We start from the raw sequence: 10,615 nt of genomic DNA on the forward strand, positions 1-10,615 counted from the left end.
GTTAGTTAGACGAACCAGGGTACTAGACTAATTCTTGGATCTTATATTCGAAGCAGACATTGATGATTCGAGGACAATGGAGGGTGGATTTGGAAAGAGGAGGGCGTGGTGGTTCAGGGGTGTGAAGATGGGGGTCATTGGACCACCGGAACCGCCGTGAGACGATCTACGGTGGGAGGAGCACGGTGGGGGAAGGCGGAGGATTCATCTGGTCTCTGAGCTTGAGAGAGATGATGCACAATGAAAAAAGGGGGGTGTTTGGTTTGGGGGCGTGAGGTGCGTTATTAGGTTTATATAGTTGGTGGGATTTTCAATCCTGACCGTTGGATCCAATGAGATCGATGGCCTGGATTAATTCCCCTGAGAGGAACGGCGTCGTTTGGTTAAGTGGGGGGACTGGGTCGATCCGGGAAGTGGGTCGGGTTATGGCGAAGGGGTCATGGCCGTTGGATCAAATGAAATGGACGGTTGAGATTGATTAACAGGAAACGACGTCATTTTTGGATAAATCTGGAGATGGACTGGACCATTCGATCGAGTGAGATCAACGACCCAGATTCTTCATGCCCGAACGACGTCGTTCCACCCGTCTTCAAGACTGGTTGGATTGGACCGGGTAAAAGGGTATTTGGACTGGGCTTGAACTTTCTTTTAAAATTGGCCCAGTCCGATTTTCTTCTCTTGTTTCTTCTTTTTCTTCTATTTTCTTTTTAATTCCTAATTACCAAAAATTTGTCAAATAAATTGTAAAGCCAAAATTAACTCAAAAATACTAATTAACCCTTAATAACAATTATCACACAAGATTAAATACAAAGATAATCACACGCTTTGACATTAAACACTTAAAATGCGAAGTACGTTATTTTTCGATTTTTTATTTTTCGTAAAACGAATATTGTTTAATCAATTCCTAATTGTGAAATTGAATCCTAACTACACATGCAACACATATTTTATATTTTTTCTTAATTAAAGTAAAAATAAACGTGCACAGGCAATTACAAATAAATCACAAACAACATAAAACTATTTTATTTTGAATTTCTGGGAGTAGTTCTCGTAGGGCAAAAATCACGTGCTCACAACACCATTTGAGATACTTATTTAGAACTACACAACATCGTAGCTTTGCATCTCTGGGAACTATATTGTTTTTGTGTTAATTTCACTAACACAAATCCATGTCAACCCAAGCTCATTACCAGAAAAGAAATAATACAATAAAGTAAAATCACAAGTCCGCAAATCTAAAGCCCAAAATTTAGATTTATGTTTTCTCTTTGAAAGTTATTTGTTATGTTTAATTACATAACCAAAATAGCAACTTCTATATAAAGACATGGCTCATTAATTTGTAAAAGCTCTTTAGCATCAAGGAACTTACCACCAGACAGGTTTGCACCCCTCTTCTGCAACAAACTGAGTTCATGGAAGACAGATATGCTCATACTGGTTATTTTTCTGGAGAAGGAATAGATAAGAACTTGACCCTAGGTAAAAAAACCACACACACACATTTAAGTTTTAGCAGGTGAAAGATGAAAAAATATAACGATTAAAGCACATTTTCAATGTCTCGCTAGGAGATAATACCTTTGGCCTCATGCCTTCATGATATGCTTCCTTTTACTGAGGCATATGTCGAACATGACAAACAAACTGGAAGGATGCACAAACTGAGACCACAAAATATTTGTAATCCATAATTTCTCAGTGATCTCAAGACCAACTTAAAAGGCCGTAAATCAGAATATGCATGTACAAAATCGGGTAACCAAAAGGGGAAAAATATTAAAAAAATGGTAAGAAAGAAAATACATGAAAATGGAGGAAAAGAACTCAAATTAACACCCAACACTAACTAACATTTATATATTGCATCGGAACAGAGAAAATAGTAGCGCAACAAAGAAAATATTGAATTGAGAAGGGGGAAAAGAGTTGAGTCTTACATGCAATAAATACGTACAAAGTTGAGTCACTTTTAACATTATGTCTATGGCGGACGGCAAAGAGTGTTTGAAGACTCTTCTAAAATTGTCTTTGATTATGCTTATCATGGACGGTTGAAGCAGAAATTAGAAGCACGAAAAGCAACCCAAAGAAAAAGGACAAAGATAAGGAAAAATAGATAGAAATAGCTAAACAAAAGTCTAATAGAAGATCGGCGGCATTACCTAGGAGCAAAGCGATGGTCCTTCTCTGAAAGAGGGAGAAGAGAACGATGAAGGAGTAGTAAGATGCCAGAATATGTACACTTGAAAGTCCTAAAAGAATTATTTACCAAAAAAGGCTCAAGTTTAGCTGAATTTTCAGGAAGAATAAAGGGCATCTAATGTAATAATTGATAAAGTAAGGGCAAAAATGCGTCGATAATAATAATGAAGTGGCTAGTTTATGTATGACAAAGTTGACGTAATTCCAGAAGCTTGAGTTTACCATTTTGCCCTTGGTCGTCCAAGTAACCTTCACTTATTATATAGTTAAAGTATTTTTTTATATTATTGTACATGTTATTCTTTTATTTATTTGGACTTAAGCAAGTTAGAATAATACTTACAATAGACATGGTGTTTAACAATCATTATGTTTTTGTGTCATTCAATTGATGTTTAAATTGAGTGAGTTCACTTATATAAGTCGGGTCTATTAGTATGAGTTTCCATTATTGATTTCGATCTAGGAGTCTATTTCATCCATGTAGAATAATTTGTCTCAAGAAAATAACAATAGGTTCATTTTATCAAGAATATATCATATTTTTTATTAGCAATTTAACAAAAAAATAATCATTTGTATTTACCTAAATGAAGAGAAGATAGTAGCTCTTTTCGGCTAGAGAGTTACAATGTAGAGAATTAAAATTCCGCATATATATATCCGCCAAGAAACAATCAGAAAATAAAAACAGAAGGCGGGATGAGGAAGATAATAGTTTGACTTGTCGAAACTGAAATATTATATCTAACAGATGAACTTTTTAAGAAAAATCTACTTGGGGATCTAGTTCATGCATTAAAGCATATTAATTTACTATAGTAAAATAATAAATTGTCATAACATTATGTTTTAAATGATCTTGATAAATTTGTTAGAAAATACATATATCATACACTTACTAATTTAATGTATACGCCTTGCATACATTAGGCGCGAGTAAGTTATTTTGTTTTCTGTTTTGGTTTTGTAAGAGCATCCCATACATTCTTGAATTAATAGTAGGACAATAGCATGACCCACTGTAAATAATGAACTCATTTTGACCATAGGACATCAACCTTAATTATACTCGGTTAAGCAAATAATTAGTCTGAAATTTAAAAAGAAATATTTAGCACTCTCATTTCAAATAGACATTTAACAATAGTATGTGCAAGCACAAACAAGAGTAGGCTCATTCGGTATCATTATACAAGCTGCACCAGATAATTTATCTCCATATTTCTCCTTGCAGCTAGGCATACAATCATCATTCACATTACATTTTCCATTGTCAATTCGAGCAGCACATTGCATATCTTGGGCAATCGCCGGGTTGAGGTCTACGAGAAAAAAATGTCTATTGTTAATACCAGTTAACAACAAGAAGCAAAAGAATCTGCAAATCTTTTATGTATTAAAATGCTTGTTTGAAGCATTCATGAATCATGGGCGGGTAAAAAAAAGGTTTTAACGGGTCGGGGTGGTTAAGGTGCGTTTTCTTGAGCCGAGGGTCTATCGGAAATAGCCTCTCTTCCTTTATAAGGAAGGGGTAAGGTCTGCGTACACATTACCCTCCCTAAACCTCACGTGTGAGATTTCACTGAGTTTGTTGATGTTGCTGTTGTTGGTGGTGATGGTTAAGGTGGGTCATGGGCGGATCATTTACGGATTAGATCTTGGTTGAGATGGAATTTTTATTTGACCTAAAAGAAATTGCCACAGCATATATAATAAAATATATATTTTTATTCAGCAGAGGCTCTTTAGCAAAATAGGTAGACGAAGAACATTTGTAAATCATATCGAATAGTTTATGAACAGTTTTGGCCTTTTTTCGTTCACAAAATAGATAAATGTAAACCGAAAATGAGTTAAAAATAAGAAGGGAAAGCCTTAATGCCCACAAACCAGAAAGATATGTGATGATAAGGAGGAGACAATAGTGGACTGATACTTTCGCCATTTATACTTTGATTAATTATGCTTGTGCTTTAGAGAGAACGCTATGAATTGCCTTGCCATGGTTAAAATATATAAATGTAGGAGCAAAGGTTGTTATGATCCAGGGAAAATGAGTCAAAGATTGTGACAATCCAATGGAAATTACATTATTTAATGAGAATATGTCACTAAAGTCTAACTAATCTGGATCAATAAGACATGAAAATAAGTACCTAAGAGCAACTAAATGACTGCATTAATGTTAACAAGGACAAAGTAACAGGAGAATTACAGTGTAATGATCCAAATTTTTTGAATAAATTGAAGAGAATAACAATTTTACTAATGCTCAACTTCGATACAATACATGAGAGTTAGCTGAGAAGGAATTACAAGCACAATTGCAGGACTAAGCTGCTGAAATATCACCAGCTTCACCATCACCATACAATGGAATGACCGTAGATTTCAGAGTGGAAGAGCGTTAAAACCCCCCATTGGTTGACAGCTTGAGTCATAGTCTCTTTATCTGGTCTTGACTTATCCTCACCGTATGAAATATATTTTGGTACTGAGCGCTCAAGGTCCATATATGATAACATGACAAAAATACATGCTCGAATCCTTTTCCGTGCACAATGTATATTCTTGGAAGTAATAGAATTATTATGAGAAAGCATACCTCATGGACTGCTGCACTACTTCAGTGCGAAAAACAGAGAAGAATCAGGGAGATAAAAGAGATGAGTTTTCCATAATAAACATTCAATCCAATGAAACAATACAGTAAAATTGGACTCCTATATTTTGCTTCCAATGTTGTTTTATTTTATGGAACGAGTGTTACTGAATTTCATTCCTGTGAAGGATTTACATCACTGTACAGTGTATTAGAAGCAATCTTAGCAAGGAAAAAATGAGCTGATAACACTACAATGCAAGAATTAGACCATACAATGGAATCTACAGGGGTTTAGATACAGATATACATCACTGTACATTGCCTTTAACATGTTCAACCAAGGCTGAATCGGCTGCAGAGGAACTTATCTGAATTATTCAGGCAAGAATGGCAGGCGAGCAACACCAGTGCCTCCGTTCCTACCAAGCCATGAGCTAGAATCTGTGCTGTTCTGGCTTGAACTGGACCTGGAGTGCTTTACTGAAGTCTTTCTCTGTAGTTTCTGAGGAAGGATTTGAAGCCTTGGGTTTGACTCGGTACCTGAATTTTCTGCAGCCAGCTGATAACTTTCAACCAGCTTGAGTTGTTGGGCAACTATCTCAGAGCGCCTTGGCAGAAGTTCAACAGCCTCACCACCAGGTATAACGATGTACTCAATTGCAAGGCGAACCTCCTATTATGAGCCATCAAAATGTATATTTCATCAATGAGTTTCTAGAAAACTTAAGCATTATAAGGCTAAATGGAAACCGGAACAATATCAAGTGATTAAAGCAGAGAAGTAGAAGCCACCTCTGATAAAGCAGCAATCGTTTAGTTCTTTTGTTTTTGTTTTTTTAATAACCGAGAAACTCTCGAGGGTCAGTGGCTCACGGTTCAAAACTCGGTGAATAATGGGTCAGTCCCTCTACCTTCTCCACTTAAATACCAGTCTCTTGTCTACAGCAGGATTTGAACCTGTGACATGCGCCTAACCCACACATCACGTGTTGTGCTCTTCCACAGCACGACATACGCTCTTACACAACAATGGATTAGTATTCACAACCCCTAATTATGGTTAGTAAGCCACATCTTAGCGAACTACATGTCTGTTTGAGCAGCTGATTTTTCTCATGCCCATAGCCAACTCACAAGATAAGAGGAAAATCATGTTCTTTTCTCAAAAACAGCTACTTGGCTAGAAGGAGTGATGAAACAACTGCTTTGGTTGTAATCATCATGCACATTTTGACCAAGTTAGAATTTTGTATATGATTTCATACAACTCCTTCTAGAGAAGGAGAGATAAATTATAAACAAATGGAATGATAGTACTCCTAGAAATGCCACTGATTCACTAGCTCCCTTTATTCTAGGGGTTACCCGGAATTTTTGAGTGATATTTGAGTGAAGAAGATATACAAACATAAAGAGGCAAACCTCTAAGGCATCTATCTCCTCCAATGTTGGTCTCCTTTTTGGTGCATCGTCTTCAATTTCAATATCGAATGCATTTGTTAATGGCTGTTTTGAGTGAATGGAATCCATTCCAAGAATCATACGGATAGCTTTCACCATTTGGGCCATGGTACTTGACTGCGTAATAAGAAAAGAAATGGTAATTCGATATTGCAGCTAAATCTTGAGTATCTTTTCCCACCAAAGAGCTAAAAAGGGTCAAACAGAGTAACCAAAGATAAAGATACCTAATTCTAATGTAAACTCCACTATAAATTTTTTAACATAAATTTTAAAGGGTGAACGGTGCCCAATAGCAAAATTTCAGTTTCTTCCTCTGAAAAGAATTGATAGTTAGCAAACATCAATGTTATCATTTAATTTCTTGTTTTTCAAAGTCATCATTCATCGACTGTAGAGTACCCTACATGAATTCCATCAGTTCAGAAAAAATATTTTTCAAAATAAACAAAACTCTGATCAAATATGACACAAAGATGAAACGCCAAATCATATTTCAAAGATATAGTTGCTCAAATAATTAAGCCTTAACAATAATATAAACTGTTAACCAGCAGAAGGGAGAGAGGCGAAATGATATGTTGAACAAGAGTAAAGGTGAGTATTAAAGGGGAGGTCCCTTGATTTACAACAATCCAGAGGAGGTCAACGTGATTGACCCAAAACAAACAAATATGTAAGTGAAGGGCACTAAGCATACCTTTACAACAAAGACAGGAACTTGATGAAATTTGGCAACACTACGAATCCAAGGATTCTGCTTCATTTCAGCACTAGATGCTAGAATAGCATCCGCAATACCAATATCATCTGTTACTTCAATTTCTTCGTCAAGCCCCATAACAGTTGCAACTTGCAATAGATCAGCATCTTGAATCTACAATAAGCCAGAAAGACATTAGGCTTGATTCTACACAACATCAATGTCAAGTATACACAGTATTATAGTATGAGAGAGGTTTGTGCATCCATGATTCCCAAAAATGCATCACAATCTCATGGAAATTCCAACAGTCAAAAGGAATCAAGAAAACTTACCTTATAAGTATAAACATACACAAGAGATTTCCTTTTGCTGATAGATCCATTGGTTGCCAATTTCTTGGAATTGGGATGATCCTCATCTTCTTCATCTGACTCAAATTTTACCTTATTGTTTCCGTTATTGGATTGCAGATAATAATTTACATACTCCCCATCAGACTCTAGTTTACCTTTCTTTTTTACATACTCCCCATCAAACTCTACTTTATCTTTCTTTTTTACATACTCGCCATCAGACTCTACTTTATCTTTCTTTTTTACATACTCTCTATCAGACTCTATTTTATCTTTCTTTTCCACTTTATCAGTTAACTCAGAGTCAGCAACTTGGTCCTCTTGAGTGAACAGAGACGACTCAGTGGAGTTTTCAGCTTCAATCTCCAATCTGCGTATCTCAAACAAAGGAGATTTTCCTGCATCAAGGAAAAGATTAAATATAGAACTAATATTAGTAGTTGCTAAGTTCAGTGATTTCACAATGTCAGAAAATTCTGAAAGGCTGGGAAAGCAAAACTCTAATGTACCTGCTAATATTGCATCTACTGTTAAATCTAGTCTATGGTGAACACGACATTCAGTTCTTGATATCATCTCAACTGCACATGTAAAAGTTGGAGGGCCTTTCCTCTCAAGAATTGTTTTCTGTACTTTCCTTTTCCTTGCTTCCTCATCACCAAGAGTAACACTCTGGTCCAAAGCAAATAAAACAACAATATATTAGGTCCAGAAGAAAAATGTTTGCTATCAATATCTGACTGAACATTGTTCTGAGAAGTGAAGAAAACAAGTTCAAGTGCAGAGGACCACGTATAAATTAATAAGGAAGAGAGGAAAGAGGTTCAACACCTCTATGCCACCAACAAGCATCTGTAAGGATGGATTTTTTATTATACTCTCGATGGTACTTCCATGAGCAGTTCCAACAAGCTGTACTCCTCTCTGAGCAATTGTACTAGCAGCCAATGCTTCAAGCTCTGTCCCTATTTCATCTATTATAATGGTTTGGGGCATATGGTTTTCAACTGCTTCGATCATTACCTGCTCCAAGAGAAGAGGGAGAAATTAGATTACAGTTCAGAGGTTACCCAAAATGCAGATAACCTAAGGTTAGTTCAGTGCTCACATTATGCTGCAGGTTAACATTTGGGACTTGCATCCTTCTTGCACAACCAATACCTGAATGAGGAACATCTCCATCACCTCCAATCTCATTAGATGTATCAACAATAACAACTCGTTTTTTCTGGTCATCTGCCAGCATTCTGGCTATTTCTCTGCACACACAGAGAGCTCAAATTCATTGACGGGTAATAGTAGTGGCGGAGCCACATAGCTCCAAGGGTTGTCAATTGACACCCCTTCGCGGGAAAATTACATTGTTTCGTGTTTTTTTTTTTTTTTTTGCTATGTATATATCCTATTAGTTGAATCTTCATGTATTTACTTTTTAAAATTTTGACACCCGCCCTTGAATGAAAATCCTGGCTCCGTACTAGTCATTCTTCATTAAGATTGGGAGAAAAGTTGAGTAGTGACAAGTAGCAGTAAAATATAACAAGCAATTACGTTTGGGATGTTCATAAAAAGCAAACAGTAAATTTGGATACCTGATTAAAGTAGTTTTACCAACCCCTGGAGGCCCGATCACCAATATGGAGCCACCTCCTTCAACTAAGTCACGTATGATCTCAGCACTTCCAGATACAGCTCGACCTACCCGGCAGGTAAGACCAATGATTTGCATTTTACGGTTTCTAATTGCACTTATACGATGTAGGGAACTGTCAATACCAGAACGGTTGTCATCTGAGAAATCCCCCACCTAAATGGTTAAGCAAATTTATCAGCTCTAAGCAACAAATTTGATAACCGTACATTCATATTATTTTTTCTACATATGCACACAAAGACAAGAAAAAAAAAGGTGATCTCATTTATTTATGCTATTACCCTCATTCAGGTCAAAACTTATGCAAACACACAGAGAGAGACAAAAGATAAGTGCATTTATTTATTTAATTACTATTAGTTGCATTCGAATCAATGAGTTTTGACTTCCACTCATCAAATAAAATAAACTTAAAGCACAAGCTTTAATTTTTAAATTCCACTCTATAAAGGTGATCTTATAATATCTTACTACATGACAAGATTGTTATTATATAATACCATAATAAAGTAAATCCTGCCATTTTCAGTTAAAGTAGACATATCACAGTTTGACTAAGCAGGGGGTTTTAAAGAAAAGGAAACACTTTTGAAATTAGTGATCTAAAAGAAGTCATAGAGATTTGCATGGCTATACATAATCTCGTGATTAAATGGGAAGGTCAAAATTATATTATTTCTAAATATAGAAAGATATCATTTTTTTGGCAGATTAAAAAGGAAAGAATATCACAGGGATGTACAGAGTATATTTACTTAGACAACCTTTGAAACGGCGTGGCATAGATCCTCGAGCTTTACGGGCTGCTCCGAAATGACCCAATCACCTGAAGGAAACCGGGCAAGGGGCTTTCTACCCAAATCCATAACCACCTCAATCAATTCCCCAATCTCCTGATGTCTAAAGAGCTCATTTCTCATCCTCAATGGCACTATCTCCAAAAACAAGTCCAAGTCCGAGATCATGGAACTCGAAGTGGAAGTCGAATTTGAAGAAACCAACGACAACCCATTTCCGGCAACCGAACATCCCCTCGGCCTCCTGATTTCCGGCGACTGAATTGACGCCACCGGCGATCTCGACGACGAGACTTTACCGCTCCCACGACGTGTTCGACGAAATGCCGCAGTGAACGACGAAGAAGCAAACTGACATTGGGAAAGATAAGAAAGGGTGGAATTGGGTATCTGCTTAGTCGAGTACCATGAGCTTTGAAGATCAATCAAGATAAAGTGGGTATTCAAAGCACTCATTCTCTCACAAAATTCCACTTTCTATACACAGTGTCTCTATTTTTCTATTAATTCTTTGTAATATAAATACTGTACAAGATCTTTTATTAATGGGTTTTGGGGAAATCTGATTGGATTAGGTAAGAAGAGAAATAGATTTTAGTTGGTAAGAAGAAGATGAGGGGAAGAATTTGAAGAAGATTCGAAAGGATCTCCTATGGTAAGGGAGGGGAAGTAGGGTCCATTAGCTTGAAGAAAACATATAACGACCATGGAGGAGGAACCACGTGGGTGGCTTTTGTTTCGGACCACACAAATGAGTGACAGTTTTGGGAGAGCTTGCTGTGAAAAGTTTGTTAGAAGTTTTGAAGTGTTATCTTG

General features: G+C 36.6%; 1 protein-coding gene across 1 annotated transcript; it reads right to left on the bottom strand.

Moving 5' to 3' along the window:
* Nucleotides 1-4,872: 4,872 nt before the first annotated feature.
* LOC104236910 (protein SEEDLING PLASTID DEVELOPMENT 1) lies at nt 4,873-10,413 on the bottom strand. The gene is made up of 9 exons (XM_009790956.2): nt 9,767-10,413; nt 8,941-9,155; nt 8,457-8,607; nt 8,180-8,371; nt 7,858-8,020; nt 7,328-7,746; nt 6,990-7,166; nt 6,251-6,406; nt 4,873-5,501 (listed from the first exon to the last, which is right to left on the bottom strand). The coding sequence occupies exons 1-9, from the start codon at nt 10,253-10,255 to the stop codon at nt 5,202-5,204; spliced, it is 2,262 nt and encodes a 753-aa protein (XP_009789258.1). The 5' UTR covers nt 10,256-10,413; the 3' UTR covers nt 4,873-5,201.
* Between the last annotated feature and the right edge of the window lie 202 nt (nt 10,414-10,615).

Source organism: Nicotiana sylvestris, chromosome 5 (assembly GCF_000393655.2).
Source record: "Nicotiana sylvestris chromosome 5, ASM39365v2, whole genome shotgun sequence".
In the NCBI taxonomy this organism is placed as follows: domain Eukaryota; kingdom Viridiplantae; phylum Streptophyta; class Magnoliopsida; order Solanales; family Solanaceae; genus Nicotiana; species Nicotiana sylvestris.